Source organism: Chelonoidis abingdonii, chromosome 13 (genome assembly GCF_003597395.2).
Source record: "Chelonoidis abingdonii isolate Lonesome George chromosome 13, CheloAbing_2.0, whole genome shotgun sequence".
Lineage (NCBI taxonomy): Eukaryota > Metazoa > Chordata > Testudines > Testudinidae > Chelonoidis > Chelonoidis abingdonii.
The window spans coordinates 32,911,494-32,932,233 of record NC_133781.1 but is presented as its reverse complement, the minus strand read 5'-3'; the positions used below and the strand labels follow the sequence as shown (position 1 = coordinate 32,932,233).

The following is a 20,740-nucleotide window of genomic DNA, read 5'->3' as shown; positions in this document are numbered from 1 at the left end:
CACGATGGTAATACAAACAAAAATGAATATCTTTTGACAATTTGGAGAGCTGCTGAGGTGGAAGTAGTGACTTGTTGTGACTATTAGAAGTCCTGTGTAAAACTCAGCAGTAGTCTTACCATAGTTAGTATTTATCAGACTGACCTGGTGAGGAAATAACCAGGTTGATGCATAGGATCTCTGGCAAAAGCTTACCCCGTGTATAGAAATAGGAGGATAGGACCAGCTGATGATTTCCACTGAGGACATGTTGCACACAGTAGAAGTCTAGTTTGCAATTCTAATCTTTCCTGACTCTTTGCCAATAATTTTAATCTTTCTTGCTTTGGCAGGCAGAATGGGAGGATTTATTTAGGAAGACCTTGTTGAATTTGGTTGCTGTGAAGAAATCATTTTTTGGTTCAGCCATCTTCCTGTGCCGCCGGCAGGCTTCTGCCAAGATCCCAATTTTCCTGCCTGTAGAGGAGACCCATTACAAGTGGGTGGAATCTTTAAAGGTGAGAATTCCTGTGTATGGAGTTGGCTACATGTCTCTCCTATTTCCAGGCCTTTCATACAGTAGACAAGAAGCCTTGAAAACAGGGTGTCTAAGCTTCACAGAGCTCTTTCCCTGTGTATAGGGAAACGAGAGAGTTTATTTCAAACCATCTCTTATGGAAATAAAAACCCTTTCCTTTTCTGTGAAGCCTAATCAACCTGGCTGGGATTTCTCTTGTAGGTGATCTTAGCTGATCCATCTGAGCAGCCTGTGTGGCTGACTGCTACCAGCTGTGGGAATTCAGGAATTGTGGGAATGGTGAACTGTCTTCGCCAGGAACCAGGGGGTCACAGGATCAGGTACAAAAAAGCTATGTTTAGTCACAATTGGAGAGGAGATGATCTTGCATCAGTTTCTTCAACACATGACAGGGAAGCAAGTAAAATGACAAATGTGGATTGAATATTTGTTTTTCTCTCTAGATGCCTGTTTGTTTCCAACCTGAATTCCTCCTTGGCCATCCCTCCCACAAACCCTTCTGCCAGGGAGATGCAGAAAATCCTACAGGGAGACCTAGTGATGAATGTGTATCGTGATGGAAAGTGGGGCTCCTTCAGACACTTTCTGTTGCAGCAAGGTGACTTTTACGATCAGGGCCTGATGGTCATTTGGCAGCATTTCCCCCCACAGGTCTTAGAGTGAGATTTGAGGAGGTACTTTTTCTTTTATTGGCCCAAGGAATTACTCCTCTGATGTACTGGTACCTTTGGGCAATTACTGTCCCAATTCCATGACAGGACAGTGCCATGTGCCAATGTCACCAGGTAGAATGAGCTATTTTGTAGTGTTCAGGTGAGATTACAGGGGAAGGAGGGTCTTGGGCTGGGTGAATGGGAGGAACTGGCTAGCTATAAATGGAAAATTTCCCCTCACCCATGTGTGGCTCCCATGCCTTGTCTGTCCCATAGTATGCATGCTATCCTTGCTGTACAAGGAACCTCTTCCATCAAATGAAATGTCTATGCTGTGTAAAGATCTCTCCCCTCAAAGAAGTCACTGGCTTTTCCTTGTTCTCCTGCAGCTCAGCCTCAGGAGTTGACAGACTATGCTTATGTGAATGTGCTGACCCGTGGGGACCTCTCATCCCTTCGCTGGATTGCCTCTCCGCTTCGCCATTTCCACACGACCAATCCTAACATTCAACTCTGCAGGGTCTATTACGCATCTCTTAATTTCCGTGATATTATGCTGGCTACAGGGAAGCTCTCTCCAGATGCTATCCCAGGTGAATTGGGGAAATTGGGCAGTTTTCACAACTAAAATTACGTAAATAAGTTTCCAAGTGTGACGAGAACATTCAAGTTTTACCAGCACACTAGATGTAAATCAGCCTTTTTTTCTTTGCTTATGCAAGGTTGGTATTTGAAAATAAGAGATATTGTCTAAACATAGAAATGAGTCCCAGGAACTCCTGAGTGCTACTGCAGTGCCAATACCATTTGGCATTTATATAGTATTTAATTTAGTGCACCCCACAGCTCACGTATGAGGTGAGTATTACTCCTTTTCTGAAAAGGAGAACTGAGTTGGAGGTGAAATGACTTGGCCAAGGCCCCAAAAGGTGTCAGTTTAAGACATGAGTGGGCAAACTACAGCCTGCAGACTGGCCCCGGCCCCTGAGGACTTTGGATCCAGCCCGTGGTATTGCTTCCTGTGGCGCCACAGGCCCCCCACCAGTTTCAGAAGCAGCTAGCACCACTTCCCTGGGGCCCCCAGGCAGGAGGGCAGACGGTTCTGTGCATTGCCCTTGCCTCCAGGCACCACCCCCAGCAGCTCCCATTGGCTGGGAACAGGAAAGAGCGGCCAGTGGGGGCTTCGGGGGAGGTACCTGGAGGCACGGCAATGGCAGCGCACGCAGAGCCCTCCGCTGCCCACCTGTTGTTTTTTTGCCCCCGCTCCCCCTCAGGGGCTGCAGCGCTTCCTGGAGTGACTCGGGGCCGGGAACAGGGCAGGCGTGCAGGGAGCCTGCCCTGGCCCCAGTGAGTGCCGCTGCCACCCCGGAGCTGCTTTAGGTAAGCAGTGCCAGGCCGGAGCCTGAACCCTGCCAGCATTCCACCCCCCCATCTCGCTGCCCTGAGCCCCCTGGTACACCCCACACTCCTCCTCCTGCATCCCAACCCCCTGCCCTGAGCTCCCTGCTGCACCCTGCACCTCCTGTGCACCCCAAACACCTGCCCTGAGCCCCTTCATACACCCTGCACCTCTCCTCTTTCCCAGTCCCTTGCCCTGAGCCCCTTCCTGCACACCACATCCCCACACACACCCTGCACTCCCTCCCGCACCCTAACCGCCTACCCCCACCCTGCATACAACTTCCTCACCCAGATGTGGCTCTCGACCCACAAAGTTTGCCCATCCCTGGTTTAAGGACTAAGATTAGAATCTGGGAGTTCCTAGCTAACAGTCCTCCACTCATGCTATAGACAGACTGCCTCTTTGGCCTTGGGCAAATCACTTCAGTGCTCTGTGCCTTGGTTTCTCCACCTGTAAAATGGAGCTAATATGTTCTTACCTCACAGGGAGTTATGAGAATTAATATTTTGTCTGTAAAGCAGTTTTGAAGCTGTGAAGAACTAAAGTAGCGTTGGTGACGTTTGGTTGTTAGCTGACTTAACTGGAGAGTGCCCCCAACCTAGTCTAGCCACCCTAAATGTGTCTGCTGTTTGACTAAATCAGAGTCTCTTAGTGTGAATCCTTCTTGTCTATAGATCAAGTGACTGAATTCCAGCATCCCCAAAGGACCTAATGTGTGATGTTTTTTTTCCAGAGATGAGGGAAAAGATCCTGCAAACAAGATGAGATTTCAGTACAGTTTCCTAAAAGAAAACTAGAAGCTAAAACGATAGCATTGAGAATAGAAATTGAGATTTGTTGTGTTCAGCTAATCCTAGAGCTGTGACTGCCAGTGTTTCTCGGCTTTCTGGGGAGTTTTGTAGGAAGAGAAAATAAGCAACTATGCTTAATGAGGTATGCAGCAGGAAGCTAATTTCAGGATTTGGAGATGTTTTCCCTGGAACTGGGGAGAGAGGAAGAAGAGGGGAAACTCCAATCACAACTTCAGAGAGATGGTTCTTGTTGGTGAATATTTTACCCAGAGAATTTTACAGGAGCAATTTCACTGCAATAATTCTATCCCTTTCTCAGGTAACTGGACTCTGCAGCAGTGCATGCTGGGAATGGAATTCTCAGGACGGGACCCCACTGGAAAAAGGGTGATGGGATTGCTCCCAGCAAAAGGGCTGGCTACAGTGGTGGACTCTGACAAGAGGTTTTTGTGGGAGGTGCCAGAGAACTGGTAGGTCTCTTTGTTCTGTTTTTCCCACATCTTGATAAGATTATACCATGCAGTTGCCTGAATGAAACTGAAGTCTCATTTGGGGATGATTACAGAGTGTCTTGTATCGACTTTCTTGACTGGCCTGTGCTGTTTGCATTCTATACATCAGTTTTCCCACGGACACTGGTGTCATGTACCTTGGTATCTGTCACTGCGGTAGCTAAGCACCATTATTGAGCTATAGCAGATTTCTCTCTTTGCCTCTCTCTGCTTCAGTAGCTTGGGTGTATCTACACTGAGGGGAAGGTTTAGTTTTGACTATCTGTTATTGAAAGCTTTGGCCAAAAAGGTGAGAATTGCAGTATGCTCTTAAAACAGTTATGTAAGCGGGGCTCCGTTTTACCTGCTCTGGTAGGCTGGCTTACAGTTGAAGGCCCTCCACCAAGAATATTTTGTCTTTGTTGTTATGGCTTCACCCTGGGCACTGCTAGCTGCATTGTGCCAGAAGAGTCTAGCTGTATCAGTGAGTGTGAATAGAGAGAGGTAGTCAGGCCCTAAATTACTAAGGACCTTTTCAAGGAACAAGAGTGGGGCCTTCAATTGGCAGTGAAGGTTAACTGGGAGTCAATGCAGACTTATGCATGTATTCCCATTAAAGAGGCACAGTTCTGCATTTTTGTACAAATTGGAGAGTCAGTGTGGTCTCCACCCTCCATTCCAGATTCAGGGAGTTGCTTCTTCCAGTACTGAAAATTCTTTATTTTCCTCTCTTTAGGACTCTGGAGGAGGCAGCCTCAGTGCCTGTGGTCTATGCCACTGCTTATTACGCTTTGGTTGTTCGAGGTGGTGTGAAGAAGGGAGAGAGTGTACTCATTCATTCAGGCTCAGGGGGTGTGGGCCAGGCAGCCATTGCTATTGCGCTGAGCATGGGCTGCCGTGTCTTTGCTACTGTAGGTGAGTAATGAAGTCCTGTTTCTGTGACTCGCCTTCTGCACAGTTTCCTACCAGTTTATATTAATCTTGACCCCAGGTTTCTCAGCTGCTGGCCATATGACACAATCTGCCCCTTTCTCCCTGCCACAAACAAATGCATACACATGCACAAACACCCTTACCCTTACCCTTACCTCTGCATGGAGCATCACTATCTTCATTTAACTAGTGTAAATTGAGAGTGACTTCATTGGAGTCACAGTTACAAGGGTATGAGAAGAAAATAAGGCCCTGTATCTTTAGATACAGTAGCTTCTCTGAGATGTGACCAAAGAAAGTGTATGACTTGGTTTTTCCCTCACTTTAATAAAGCCAACATTAACTTGCTAACAGGAACAAGGCAGTAGCTACAAACCTACCTTTGTCCAGAGGATCTCCAGGTGTAAAGTCCCAGAGCTCTGTTACAGGTGACTTAGAGCTCCTTGGAGTTGCATCCTAGCCCTGTCCTGTTAGCAGAGGTTTCAGCAGAAGGCAGTGTAATGTATGATGTATAAGCCAAGTAGTGCTGGTGTCTCAGGAAAATAAAATGCTCCTCTGTTGTCAGGTTCTGTTGAGAAACGCGAGTATCTCCAAACAAGATTCCCTCAGCTGGATGCTAACAGCTTTGCCAGCTCCAGAAATACCTCCTTTGAGCAACATGTACTGCGGGTCACCAATGGAAAAGGTGAGTGAAAGGAATAGTGGATGCCAGAAGGGTTGCAGAGTTAGAAAGATCATGGCTAGAACTGGTTGTATAGATAAGGAAAAGTCACTGAGAGAGTCCGATTCTCTGCCAGGAAAGATTATGCTAAATACTGTTACTGCTTTCTTGTAGGGGTCAACCTGGTATTAAACTCCCTGGCAGAAGAAAAGCTCCAGGCCAGTCTCCGTTGCCTTGCTAGACATGGACGCTTCTTGGAAATAGGCAAATATGATCTGTCTAACAACAGCCCACTTGGTAAGATATATATGGCATCAGGAAACATCTAGTCTTAGCTAGACTATATCCATATCTCACAATATGAACATTGTCAGAGCTTTAAAAGGGGGGTGTGTGTGTGTGGCAAGCAAAACCATGAACTTTGCAATGATACATTCATCACTGATCATTTATCTATTTTTTCCAACAAGTACCTTCATGAAAACTCCTGTGCTGTGATCCTTGCATGGGAGAAGCTCATCATAAATATGTGTAAAGCCACAAAGTTATCCTCTTTTTAAAACAAACCTATGCCATAATGCCTACAAAACACTTGACAGTGGTTAGGCCGCTAGTGTGATATGACCACTGCTTATTACACAGTCCTAATTATCTCTGTACAGTGTGCCTCCCCTGTATGTTTGTATCCATTTACCTCTCATCATTCTATTTGGATTGTAAGCTCTTTAGGGCAGGGACCTTTTTATTCACCACATATTTGTACAGGGCCTACCACAATGAGCCCCAATCAGGGCCCTCTAGGCATTACTGCAATACTAACAATGAAAAACAGGTTTATAACTAGGACAGAGTTGGTGTATATGTGTTAGGTCAAGTCTTAACATCATCCTTAATTATCTTGAAGATCATTATAAACTGTAAGTAACGTGTTAATGAAACTTACCGATGTTAAATTAGGAGGCACTGCAAACACAAGTAAGGACAGGAAAATTATCCAAAGGGACCTAGAGACATTAGAAACATGGCAGAAAATAACAATGTGATTCAGCTTGGAAAAATGAAGCTAATACGTCTGGGGTGAGTGGGAATCAAATGCTGCTACTCCAGTGGGAGGGAAGCTGTAATGCAAAAAGAGCCTTGACATAGGTTAGTAATATGATAAGGCAACAAAAAGATGATGAAATTTTGGGCTGCATCGCAAAGACATCACAGAGCAAGGAGGTGATGGAGCTGTTGTGTTGATTACACCTGGAATATTCCATTCAGTTCTGGGCATCTCATTGCTACAAAGATAAAGCCAAATTGACTGGATCTCCAAAAACAGCAACTGAAGTGGTCATGGGGCTGTAGGAACTGATGTGAGGGGAAAAATGGTCTGTTTAGCTTGGTTAAATGGTTCAGTGTCAGTGTGTGTCAAGGATGGAACTGAGGACGGAGAGGAGTTACTTAAGGCTGTAGCATAGAGTATACCCACTAGGAAAAGGGAAACCTAGACTAACAGTTCAGAAAAACTTCCTGGTGATGGGTTATATCAGGCTGTGGTATAGTTGCTTTCAGGAAGTGGTGGCAGCCCCATTGCTTGGGTCTTTTAAAACTTGTCAAGACAAAGAACTAGAAAATGTCCAACAGGGAAGAATCCACTGTAGAGCTGGACAGGAAGATTAATAGTGCTTTTACTTCTGTACATTCTATGGTTCAGCTCTCATCAGTTGCTTCTATTCTCAAGATAACTGATCAGCCATTTATAGTTTGTCCTGATGAAATGGTATAGTCGCTGGCAAGGATATTAGTTACAAGCATGTGGAGTCTCTGTTGAACTAGTCTCTCTTCTTTGCAGAGCACCTTTGCTCATGTAGTGTTAATTGAGTAGATTTTAGCTCTTAGGGCTTGGCTTCACTACAGGGAGATCAACGCTGATGCAATTGATGCAGCAAGGGTCGATTTAGCGGGTTTAGTGAAGACCCGCTAAATCTATGGCAGAGTGCTCTCTGGTTGACCTTGGTACTCTACCTCTCTGAGAGTAAGAGAAGTCTCGACCGGAGAGCATCTCCCATCAACGCAGTGCAGTCAAGACACCCCAGAGTAAGTTGACCTAAGCTATATCTACCCCTCCAGCTACATTATTTATGTAGCTGGAATAGCGTAACTTAGGTCAGCTTACCTTGGTAGTGAAAACAAGCCCTTAGCAAAATAACTAGTTTATGAACTTTTTCCCTCTTGCCTTGTAACTGTTACGCCCTTTACTCATATATCCCTTATTAGCATGGAGACAAACAAATGGTTTTGGAAGCTAAGAAATTTAATTTGACAAGAAACTGAGGCAGTATGGTGTGCTAACGCTGCTGCTTCCTCTAGGAATGGCGCTTTTCCTGAAGAATGTAGCATTTCATGGAATACTGCTAGATGCCATATTTGAAGAGGGAAACCAGGAGTGGGAGGAAGTGTCAGACCTGCTGAAAATGGGTATAAGAGATGGTGTGGTAAAACCCCTGAGAACTACGATCTTCAACAGAGAGGAGGTAGAAGCTGCCTTCAGGTTCATGGCACAAGGAAAACACATTGGCAAAGTTATGATCAAGGTAATGACACACCTGTAGGTCATGGCTTCTTTACATCTGTCATCCTGACCCAGGAATCCTGTGAGTATGAACTGCATACAAAAAAACGGGCCATGTGTAGTGAGGTTGAAATTCCCTAACTAGAGCAGCATAGCTGGGAAGGAGAGAAAGAAGGGATCTGTCCATTTAGTGAGGGAAAATAACCCCTTCGCTCACAATATTGCCAACTCAGCCAGTTGATGGATCTAATACTCTAGAGCCCTTGGTTCTGGATCCAAAGAGCTATGACATATTTCCTCTCTTACTTAATTGTTGTTGTTGTCTGACTGTTGGAAGGTCCATGAGGAAGAGAAGGAATTTCCTGCGAGGGAGACTGAGGCTGTCAGACTCTCTGCCATCTCACGAACTTCCTGCCCACCTACAAAGTCCTACATCATCACAGGCGGACTAGGCGGCTTTGGGCTGGAATTGGCTCAGTGGCTGGTTGAGAGAGGCGCTCAGAAGCTTGTACTGACCTCTCGTTCTGGCATACGATCTGGTAAGTGGATAACCTAAAATAAGGAGTGGGGAGAATGGAGACCAGGAGTTGTGGTCTCATGATTTTGCCCTTGGTTGATGTTTCAGATTGTAGTCCACAAATGAAAATTGAGGCACAAAGTAGAGCTCAGTTCCCATGTCCCTCTGATCATCCAGTTTCCTGGAACACCACACTGTCCCATCTGGTTTTTCCCTCTCCCTTTAAACGTGGTAGAGTCTCCAGTAGTCCAAGAGAAATCTCTTCACCTAACCTCCTTTTCCATCTACTACATCATCTCTTGCCTTTCCTTTGCCTTTGAATTTCTTCAGTGAACTTTCTCCTTTTGCTGCCTGTGCTGCCTTTGTTAATACATGCACTCATCCTCTCGCATATTACATAGAACATAAAAACAGACATACTGGATCAGACCAAAAGTCCATCTAGCCCAGTATCCTGTCTTCCAACAGTAGCCAATACCAGGTGCCCCAGAGGGAATGAACAGGTAATCAACAAGTGATCCATTCCCTGTCGCCCATTCCCAACTTCTGGCAAACAGAGGCTAGGGACACCATCCCTGCCCATCTTGGCTAATAGCTACTGAATTTATCTAGTTCTTTTTTGAACCCTTTTGTAGTCTTGGACATCACAACAGCCTATGGCAAAAAGTTACACAGATGGACTGTGCATTGTGTGAAGAAATACTTCCTTTTATTTGTTTTAAACCTGCTGCCTATTACTTTCATTTGGTGACCCCTAGTTCTTGTATTATGAAAAGGAGTAAATAACACTTCCTTATTTACTTTCTCCACACCAGTCATGATTTTATAGATCTCAATCATATCCCCGATTAGTCGTCTCTTTTTTCCAAGCTGAAAAGTCTCAGTCCTATTAATCTCTTCTAATACGGAAGCTGTTCCATACCCCTAATCATTTTTGTTGCCCTTTTCCGAACCTTTTCCAATTCCAATATATCTTTTTTTGAGATGGGACGACCACATCTGCATGCAGTATTCAAGATGTGAGTATACCATGGATTTATATAGAGGCAACATGATATTTTCTGTCTTATTATCTAGCCCTTTCTTAATGATTCCCAACATTCTGTTCACTTTTTTGACTGCCACTTTTCCATTGAGTTTTGTTTCCAGAGAACTATCCACAATGACACCAACATCTCTTTCCTGAGTGGAAACAGCTAATTTAGACCTCATCGTTTTATATGTACAGTTGGGATTATGTTTTCCAATGTGCATTACTTTGCATTTATCAGCATTAAATTTCATCTGCCATTTGTTGCTCAGTCATCCAGTTTTGTGAGATCCTTTTATAGTTTTTTCCAGTCTGCCTGGGTCTTAACTATCTTTAGTAATTTTGTATCATCTGCAAATGTTGCCACCTCACTGTTTACCCCTTTTTTCCAGATCATTTATGAATATGATGAATAGGACTGGTCCCAGTACGGACCCCTGAGGGACACCCACTATTTACCTCTCTCCGTTCTGAAAAGGACCATTTATTCCTACCCTTTGTTTCCTGTATTTTAACCAGTTACCAATCCGTGAGAGGACCTTCCCTCTTATCCCATGACAGCTTACTTTGCTTAAGAGCCTTTGGTGAGGAACCTTGTCAAAGGCTTTCTGAAAATCTAAGTACACTATATCCACTGGATCACCTTGTCCAGATGCTTGTTGACCCCCTCAAAAAATTCTAGCCATTGGTGAGGCATGATTTCCCTTTACAAAAACCATGTGGACTCTTTCCCAAAAAGTTATGTTCATCTAGGCGTCTGACAATTTTGTTCTTGACTATAGTTTCAACCAGTTTGTCTGGTACTGAAGTCACACTTACTGGCCTGTAGTTGCCAGGATCACCTCTGGAGCCCTTTTTAAAAAATGGCATCACATTAGCTAGCCTCCAGTCATTTGGAACAGAAGCTGATTTAAATGATAGGTTACAGACTACAGTTAGTAGTTCTGCAATTTCACATTTGAGTTCCTTCAGAACTCTTGGATGAATACTGTTTGGTCCTGGTGACTTATTACTATTCAGTTTATCAGTTTGTTCTAAAACTTCTTCTAATGACCTCTCAATCTTGGACAGTTCCTCAGATTTGTCACCTAAAAAGAATCTCAGGTTTTGGAATCTCTCTCTCATCCTCAGCCATGAAGACCGATGCAAAGAATTAATTTAGCTTCCACAATGGCCTTATCGTCCTAGAGTGCTCCTTTAGCAGCTTGATTTGTCCTGTGGCCCATTGGTTGTTTAGCAGGAAGCCTGCTTCTGATCTACTTAAAAAGGGTGCCCTGTACAATCTGGCTTCTACCTTTCCACTCTACTGAAACTGTCCTTACTCAAGTCCCCAATTACTCTTTTTCCTTTACAAAGTCTCCCTGTCCTCCTCCTAGAGATTCTCATCCTCTTAGTTTCAAAGACTCTGCATCTTCCCTCTCCAACCATTATTCAGGGATAGTGACCCTCAAGCTCTTTGTCTTGTCCTCTCCCCAGAGATCTGTCATTGGTCTTTTTTTCCCCTCTAGCTCATAGCCCTGTGTGACATTACCTATTAATTAAATGACTCAGATCTGCCTCACTGCCTCATCCACAATTATCTTTGACCTATGTTTGTCTGTCCGGACACCAACTCAGGCTCAACATGGGAAAAACTACTACTTTTTCTATTTCCATTGGCAAATCCGCTATCATGCATGTTCTGCTGGCATGCAAAGCTTGGTGGCATTTGACTCCCTGCCTCAGTCCTCCAACTTTGATGTTGCTAGCTGCTGCCAACTTCTGCATCCCAAAATCTTATCTATTCCTTTTTATTCCACTGCCTTAAATCTTGTCCAGCTTTTCATCTCTCGCCTTAGTTACTGCACCCTTTTTCTTTCTTCCACCTCCTTCACTCTTGCCTTCTTTTTCCTGATCTGTCCAAAGTGCTTCTATGAAAATAATCCACCGTGCCTGCTGATCTGATCATGTTCATCCCCTCTTCAAATCCCTTCACTTGCTGCAGCAAACTTTGTCCCTGCTTTCGAGATCATATATAATTCTGTTCCTGCCTACCTCTCTTCTCATCCTTTGTTCACGACTCCTCCTTCATTTCCTTCTCTCACTGTCCTCTCCATGTCATCTTTCATATGGCTCCCTCTGCCTATCCAGTAGAACTCTCTACCCCTGGCCTTCATTCTCTCCTTTTCAAAGCCTCGCCTTTATGGGACCTTATCATCTTATGTCTGCAAAGCACCAGACATGTTTTTAGCTCTATATACAGTCAAATCTACAGTCTTGGCTAAAGAAAGAGCACACACTGTTACCAGTAGGTCCAGACCTGAAACATGGAAGAATTTTCATGCTAAGACCACAGTAAAAGTCACTAGATTCTTCCTTTTTTAGGGAGCTTATTTCATGTGAGCTATGGCTACACTATACCACAAGAAAAACATCACACATTTTAAATACCATCTCCATCCAACATACTCAGCATTTAAAAGAGGGAGTATTGTCTTCATCTTAAAGATAGGGATACAGGAGCACCAAGTTATGTGTCTTGGGTCACATTGTGAACTGATGGCAGTTGGGGAAAAGAACTATGAGTCTGTCGTCTGTCTAACCATTAGTGAACATTGAATCAGTCTGCAACCACAAGACAAAGTTCTAATGCTTTAGTTTAAATGTTGCTGTTTGTCTTAGGGCAAGTATGAACTGAGTACATAACTGAGAAGTGCAGGAAGCGGAGCTTCACCAGGGCATAGGGTGTCTGGAATAATGAATCTCAAACTAGACTCTTTTTTTGCAGGTTACCAAGCTAAACGAGTCAGAGGATGGAAGGAGATGGGAGTCCAGGTCCTGGTGTCCACTAGTGATGTTGGCACTTTAGAAGGAACACAGCACTTGATAGAAGAAGCTTCACTGCTTGGACCAGTTGGGGGCATCTTCAACTTGGCAATGGTGAGTGACAAAAATGCTTGGGACTCAAAGGACAGAGCACCTGCAAAAGTGCTTTCTGCATTGATCATATGGGGCCAAGTCACCAGGGGGACAGCTCAGGCAACCTTTTTGTCTTTCAAAGTGCAGTTGGCCTGGATAGGCTTGGTAACATGAATTTCTTGTCCTTTCACTTCCTCAGTCTGATCTCTTGTTCCCCAGGCTAGTAGCACTACAGAGACAGTATGTTCAGCTTCTAGTGACCCTTGGGGCCCAAAAAAGGCCTATCCTGCACTTTCTAGTTAAGGAAGACCATCACAGTAGGAGTCCTGGAGAGACCAGGACAAAATGAAGACTTCTTGTTGAGGCTGGTCGGGCCTTACCATCTTCAGCTGAGAGATTCTCTTGTTCTTAATATTTCAGCTTAAACATGTAAAAAGTACATGGTATTCCCTTTCTGTGCTTCTCCAGCATCTCTGTACAGAGCATCAGAGGGGTAGCTATGTTAGTCTGGATCTGTAAAAAGCAGTAGAGTCCTATGACACCTTATAGACGAACAGATGTATTGGAGCATAAACTTTCGTGGGCGAATACCCACTTCGTCAGACACATGTAATGGAAATTTCCAGAGGCAGGTATAAATATGCAGACAAGAATCAGTCTAGAGATAATGAGGTTAGTTCAATCAGGGAAGATGAGGCCCTCTTCTGTACAGAGGAATATTCGGAACACATGTTTCTGGGAGCTCTTGGCTGGGTCTCTTGTTCCAGAACTTAATGGAGAATCTGTTTGTGCATATTTTTGAGGGTGAAATTGCAACATGGTTAGACTCTCCCTGAGCAGAGACTGGAGAGATGTTGACATTGCTGCTTCTATCTCCTGCAGGTCCTTAAAGATGCTATGCTAGAAAATCAGTCTCCAGAATTCTTCCATGATGTCTGCAAACCCAAGTATGCAGGCACCCTTCATCTAGACTGGTAGGTGTCATAGGAGGGATAAACGTGGAGTGTTTAAATGGGGCTGGAGGCCCATAACATTCAGAAAAGTCTCAACTTGTTACTGTCATGAGAGAGGAGGGATCCTTTTAAAACAAGTTGTTAATTAGTATCATTTTCTTCTATTCTGTTCCTAGGGTGAGTCGTGAAAAGTGTCCAGACCTGGATTATTTTGTTGCTTTCTCCTCTATAAGCTGTGGAAGAGGAAATGTTGGGCAGAGTAACTATGGTTTTGCCAACTCTACCATGGAGCGCATCTGTGAGCAGCGACAGCATGATGGGATCCCAGGTAACAATGCAGGGCCTCTTCTACAGATAATGCCCACTCCATCAACAACCAGAAGAAAATTAATACCAAGATAGCTCATACACTTCTCTGGAGAAGCGTGAATGCTCAGAGCTCTCTCCTCCCACCGTGTTCTCTGGCTCATGCACACGCGCACACACTCCCTTTGTACTTTGTGGATTGTCAATCAGCATAGAATCATAGAAATGTAGGACTGGAAGGGTCCTTGATGGGTCATCTAGACCTATCCCCTGCACTGAGACAGGATTAAATATTATCTGGACCATTCCTGACAGGTGTTTGTCTAAGCTGTTCTTAAAAACCTCCAATGATGGGGATTCCATAACCTCGCTACGTAACTTATTCCAGTGCTTAACTGCTGTTACAGTTAAATCTCCCTTGCTCCAATTGAACCCCAGGGACTGTTATGTCCCTCTTCGGTCTTTTCTTCTCCAGACTAAACCAACCCAAATTTTGGAATCCTTTTTCTTTTCTTTTCTTTCTTGTAGATCATGTATTTTAGACTTTTTTAATTAGTTTTGTTACTCTCCTCTGGACTTTCTCCAATTTGTCCACATATTTCCCAAAGTCTGGTACCCAGAACTGGACACAGTACTCCATCTGGGGCCTAATGAGTGCAGAGTAGAGTGGAAGAATTACTACTTGTGTTTGGCTTACACCTGCTAATACATCCCAGAATGATGTTCGCTTTTTTCCTACAGTATTACATTGTTGACTCAGATTTAGTTTGTTAACCACAATAACTCCCCAATCCCTTTTAACAGTACTCTTTCTTAGGGTACGTCTACACAATATGGGATTATTCCAATTTTACAGAAACTGTTTTTTTAAAACAGATTGTATAAAGTCAAGTGCACCCGGCCACAGTAAGCACATTAATTCGGCAGTGTGCGTCCATGTACCGATGGTAGTGTCGATTTTTTCCGGAGCGTTGCACTGTGGGTAGCTATCCCATAGTTCCTGCAGTCTCCCCCGCCCCTTGGAATTCTGGGTTGAGATCCCAGTGCCTGATGGGGCAAAAAACATTGTTGCTGGTGGTTCTGGGTATAGCCTCAGCCCTCCCTTTTGTGAAAGCAGCAGGACAAATATTCGCCCTTTTTTTCCTGGGTGAACCTGTGCAAACGCCATAGCACAGCAAGCATGGACCCTGCTCAGCTCAAGACTGCAATCACGGACATTGTAACACCTCACGCATTCTCGTGCGTCTATGCTGAACAGGACCTGCAAACCAGGTGAGGAGGAAGCGGCTACGGCAGCGTGGCAACAGAGTGATGAGACATGGACACAGAAATTCTCTCAAACCACGGGCCCCTGCGCTTTGGAGACCTGATGGTGATGGGGCAGGTTCTAGCATTGAATGCCGATTTTGGGCCTGGGAAACAAGCAACAGACTAGTGGGGACTGCATAGTTTTGCAGGTTTGGACAATTCCCAGTGGCTGCGAAACTTTCGCATGCATAAGGGCACCTTATGGAACTTTGTGACTTGCTTTCCCCTGCCTGAAACGCCAGAGTACCAAGATGAGAGCAGCCCTCACAGCTGAGAAGTGAGTGGCAATAGCCCTCTGGAAAGCTTTGCAACGCCAGACAGCTACCGGTCAGTGGGAATTCAATTTGGGTGGGAAAATCTACTGTGGGGGCTGCGGTTGATGCAAGTAGCCCAAAGCAATCATTAAGCTGCTGCTACGAAAGGTAGTGATTCTGGGAAATGTGCAGGTCATAGGGAATCCATTGCAGCAAAGCCATCCGCTAACTGTGGTGGGGCGATAGATGGAAACCATATCCCTATCTTGGCATGGAGCACCAGGGCACCAGTACGTAACACAAAAGGGTACTTTTCAATGGTGCTGAAAACACTTGGTGGATCACAAGGGACATTTCACCAACATTCCAAGTGGGATGGCCAGGAAAGATTCTGACGCTTTGGTCTTCAGGAAACTACTCTGTTTAACGGCTCCAGCAAGGAAAAACTTCCCAGACCAGAAATAACAGTTGGGGATGTTTGAAATGCCTGTGTGTTATCCTGGGGGACCCAGCCTACCCCTTGATGCCATGGCTTATTGAAGCCATATACAGGCAGCCAGGACAGTAGTCAGGAGTTGTTCAACCAGCTACAGGCTGAGCAAGTGCGAATGGTGGTAGAATGTGCATTTGGCCGTTTAAAGGCACGCTGGCGCACATTACTGACTCGCTCTTGCCTCAGCCAAACATCAATGTCCCACTTGTTATTGCTGCTTGCTGTGTGCTCCACAATCTCTTGTGAGAGTAAGGGGAGACCTTTTCTGGCGTTGGGGTGGGAGCTGAGGCAAAATCACTTGGCTGCTGATTATGGCACAGCCAGACACAAGGGCGATTAGAAGAGCGGCACCTGAAGCAGTGCGCATCAGAGAAGCTTTGAAAATTGAGTTTCTATCAAGGGGCCAGGGTACAGTCTGATTGCTGTGTTTTCCCTTTGATGAACGTCCCCCTTGATTGACTCATTTCCCTGTAAGCAACACACCTTCCGCTTCGATTACAGCTAGCTTTCAAGGAAATAGTCACTATCGTTTAAAAATCATGTATTATTTATTAATTCATTATAAAAGAGGGAGAGAGACTGACAAGGTAGCCTGAGTGTGGTTTGGGAGGGAGGGATATGGAAGGAAAAGGCCACTAAAAAATTTCAAAGTAATGACAGCCTTTTGGTGGGCTGTCCATGGGGTGGAATAGGGCGGTGAACGAAGCCTTCCCCCATGCGTTCTTACACATTCTGGGTGAGGGGATATGGAACATGGTCAGGGAGGTTACACAGGGGCTGCAGTGTGCACTTGTGTTATTGCTCTGCTGTTCTGAAGGTCCACCAGACATCCGAGGATGTCAGTTTGATCACGCAGCAGCCCCAGCATTCATCCCACCACCACGATCTTCCTGCCTACACCTCTGATCTTCCTGCCGCCACGTCTCATCTGAAGCGTCCCTCCTGTACTCACGTTGGTCCCTCCTCTCCCTCAATTCACTGGCATCTTTCCTGTAATTTGATACCACGTCCTTCCACTCATTCAGATGAGCTCTTTCATTGCAGGTCACTTCCACGAATCTCCAGAGAACATTTCGTCTTGCGTCTTTTTTTTTTTTTTTCTGCCATCTTATCTGAGAGAGCCTACTGAGAGAGTAGGGAGTTTGAAAATTTGCAGCTGCATGGCGGGAGGAAAAAAGGGAGAAGTATTTAAAGATAATTTAAGAACACATGCTTATACTCTTTCACCGGACAATCTAGTAACCACATTCACCTTAATAGACGTGTGATTTCACTACAAGTCACATATTGCATCTTAATATTGAGTGCCTGCGTTCTGTGTTAGAGATCTCGCAGACACAGGTCCGGCCAGCAGATTCATCTTGCATGCGTCCATGGTAAGCCATGTCTTTCGTCTCTGTAGCCTTCATATACACAGTGCCCTCCTTTCCCAATACCAAGCAAACCATTCAGTGCTGCTTCTCTCTGTTAAGCAGCACGCAGAAACCACCACCCTCATCCAATTCTCTGGGATGATCGCTTTACCCGTCCCCACCATGTGGCTGGTATGGAAGATCACTGCTAGCCAACGCAAAAAAGCTCAGCGCTGTTTCCTTTCCCCCCCCCCAGCTGGCTACCTGCAAGGAAGGATTTCTTTTAAGCAACAGGCAAACGCCAGTAGGAATGGCCTGTCTGTCCCTTAATTAAATTCTGAATTTCAACTAGGTTACGTGAACGATAACTCTCCCTGAGGATAACCACGGCGAGAGTAAGCGATGTTGCTTGAATGCAAGCAATCACCGGGACCATACCCAGCTAAGGCTTGTCATGCAAATGATACGCAATTACTGTACATGATATGGCGGGTCAAGTGTCACCATGGAGGCGGAATAAGGCTGCCCTGCCCAGAACACTTCTGCAAAGGCTTTTGGAGTACCTCCAGGAGGCTTCATGGAGTCCCTGGAGGATTTCCGCTCCATCCCCAGACATGTTAACAGACTTTTCCAATAACTGTACTGGCCGCGAATGCATCCAAAGTTCTTACCAAATAATCATTAAAAAACGCTTGCTTTTAACCATATTTTAATTTTACAAAGTACACTCACCAGAGGTCGTCTGATGGCTTCAGTTGTCTGGTAGTGGCTTGGGAGGACTGGAGAGGTTCATTTCCATCTGGGTGAGGAAAAAAGCTCCTGGCTCTTGGGGAGAAACAGAATGCTTTGTGCTCTGACAAGCTCGTCCCCGTCTTCCTCCTCATCTTCCCCGTTCCGCAATCTTCAGGCATGGCTGAGTTCGACCCCACCTTGGAATCCACGGACAGGGGTGGGGAACTGGTGGCGGACCCCCCCTAGGATTGCATTGCAACTCAGCGTAGAAGCGGCTAGTTTTCAGCCTGCCCCAGACCTGTCATTTGCTGCTTTGGTTTTCTGGTAGGCTTGGTTCGCCTTTAAACTTTCACAACGCACTGTTACTGAGTCCCTGGTGGCCTCTCTGCATCATGGGCATTGGAAATTTTTTCAAATTGTTTTTCATGTATCTTTTGAACGGGAGTTCGTTTTTGCACAGAAAATCTCTCCCCTCATATACGATCAGAGCCACATACTCTCAACGTGCGGATCCATGCTGGAGCTCTTTTTCAATTTCAGGGAGACCCATTGTTACCTGCTGCTGATGATCGGCGGGGTCCTTGCTTGGTAGCGCCGGTGCTGGCCAACAGCAATAATTAAAAGTTGGTTTCTGGTTACTATTCCAGTGCATCTGATCGTGGCTTTCAGAGTCAGGGGGCCCACAGCAGGTAAATGAGTGCAGCTGTGGGATACGCCTCCGGAAAGCCTAATTACCGTCAATTTGCAGGCACAGCTAACCCTCATCCGACATGGCAATACCGATTTCAGCGCTACTCCTCTCGTCGGGGAGGAGTACAGAAACCTGTTTAAAGAGCCCTTTATATCGACATAAAGGGCCTCATTGTGTGGACGGGTGCAGGGTTAAATGGGTTTAACGCTGTTAAATTCTGTTTAAACGCATAGTGTAGACCAGGCCTCAGGCATTTTCCATTTGTGTTCTGTGCAATTGATTATTCTTTCCTAAGTGTACTACATTGCTTATTGAATTTCATCCTATTTCTTTCAGGCCATTTTCCCAGTTTTTCACGAACATTTTGAATTTTAATCCTGTCCGCCAAAGCGCTTGCAACTACTCCCTTCTTGGTATCATCCACAGCGTTTATAAACATACTCTCTATGACATTATCTAAATCGCTGATGAAGATATTGAATAGAACCAGATGCAGGACAGATACTTTTGGGACACACTCCATATGCCCCTACTGTTGGACTGTGAACCATTTATAACTATGCTGGACCTTAAAGCAGGTTCATCTAGGCGATCTTTCCCAAGTTTGTTTATGAGAAGATCATGTAAGACCATACCAAAAGCCTTACTAAAGTCAAGATATACCACATCTACTGATGTCCTCTTATGCACAAGGGTTGTCAAAGAAGGATATTAGGTTGATCTGACGTGATTTGTTGATGACAAATCCATGTTGACTGTTACTTTTCACCTTAACTTCTAGGTACTTACAAATTGATTTTTTTGTTTTGTTGTTTTGCTCCATTATCTTTCCTGGTGTCCAAGTTCAGCTGATTGGTCTATAATTCTCTGGGTTGTCGATATTACTCCTTTATAGGTCAGCACTATATTTGCCATTTTCTAGCCCTCTGGGATCTCTCTCATTCTCCGTGACTTCCAAAAGATAATTGCTAATGGCTCAGAGTTCTCTTCAGACAGTTACATCGTAGAATACTTAAGGAGCTCATCTGGCCCTGCTGACTTGATGATGTCTAACTTGTATAAGTAATTCTTAACTTCTTCTTTCCCTCTTTTAGTCTCAGATCCTATCCCATTTACCCTGATGTTCACTATGTTAGTCGTTCGATCACTGCTAACCTTTTTTGATGAAAACTGAAACAAAAAAGACATTTATTATTTCAGACATTGCTACATTTTCTGTCATTGTTTTTCCTTCCTCAATGGACCTACCTTGTCCTCATTGCCCTCTTGCTTCTAATGTATTTTGTAAAATATTTCTTTGTTATGCTTTATGTAGTTTCTCATTTTGTGCCCTGGCCTTTCTAATTCTCTCTTCATGGTTGTGTGGGTTTTTTTTTTGTTGTTGTTGTTGGTTTTTTTTAATATTCGTCCTTTGTAATTTGACTTAGCTTCCACTTCTTGTATGACTTATGAGTTTTAGGATGTTGAAGATCTCCAGTTTAAGCCAGGGTTGTCTCTTACCATACTTCCTCTTTCCTGTGCATTGGAATAGTTTGCTCTTGTGCCCTCAATAATGTCTCTTTGAAAACTGCCAACTCTCCTGAATGTTTTTCCCCCCGCTTCCCCCTGACTTGCTTCCCATGGGACCTTACCTACTAATTCTTTGAGTTCTTGAAGTCCACTGTCTGTCTGTCTTTTTTGCTTTTTTTTTTTTTCCCCTTCTACCATTCCTTAAAATCATGAGCTCTTATTTCATGATTACTTTCACCCAAGCTGCCTTTCACCTTCAGATTCTAAATCAGTTCCTCCCTATTTGTCAGAATCAAATCTAGAACAGCCTTTTTTCCCCCAATTGCTTTCTCCACCCTCTGCAACAAAAAAGTTGTCTCCAGTGAATTCCAATAGCTTGTTGGACAATATATGCCTTTCTGTATTATTTTCCCCGCGGATATCTGGGTAGTTGAAGTCCCCACCACCACCAAGTCCTGTGCTTTGGATGATTTCTTAGTTGTTGTTTTTTTAAAAAAAGCCTTATCCACCTCTTCTTCCTGGTTAGACATTCTATGATAGATCCCTATCATGACATCATCCGTGCTTTTTTACCCCTTTTATCCTTACCCAGAGGCTTTCAACAGGTCTACCTCCCACTTCTATTTCAACCTTCGTGCAAGTTTATCTATCTTTGATATACAAGGGAACAACTTTTCCTCCCCCCCCCCCCC

General features: G+C 44.6%; 1 protein-coding gene across 1 annotated transcript in view; it reads left to right on the top strand.

Moving 5' to 3' along the window:
- FASN (fatty acid synthase) overlaps window positions 1–20,740 on the top strand; it is a 79,445-nt gene that overhangs the window by 43,856 nt on the left and 14,849 nt on the right. The window contains exons 24-36 of the mRNA XM_032764509.2: window positions 333–497; window positions 719–837; window positions 961–1,115; window positions 1,560–1,763; window positions 3,683–3,833; window positions 4,591–4,769; window positions 5,353–5,472; window positions 5,623–5,745; window positions 7,804–8,027; window positions 8,343–8,544; window positions 12,320–12,471; window positions 13,333–13,424; window positions 13,580–13,731. Coding sequence (XP_032620400.1) covers window positions 333–497; window positions 719–837; window positions 961–1,115; window positions 1,560–1,763; window positions 3,683–3,833; window positions 4,591–4,769; window positions 5,353–5,472; window positions 5,623–5,745; window positions 7,804–8,027; window positions 8,343–8,544; window positions 12,320–12,471; window positions 13,333–13,424; window positions 13,580–13,731 — 2,038 coding nt within the window. The remainder of the gene's footprint in view (window positions 1–332; window positions 498–718; window positions 838–960; window positions 1,116–1,559; window positions 1,764–3,682; window positions 3,834–4,590; window positions 4,770–5,352; window positions 5,473–5,622; window positions 5,746–7,803; window positions 8,028–8,342; window positions 8,545–12,319; window positions 12,472–13,332; window positions 13,425–13,579; window positions 13,732–20,740) is intronic.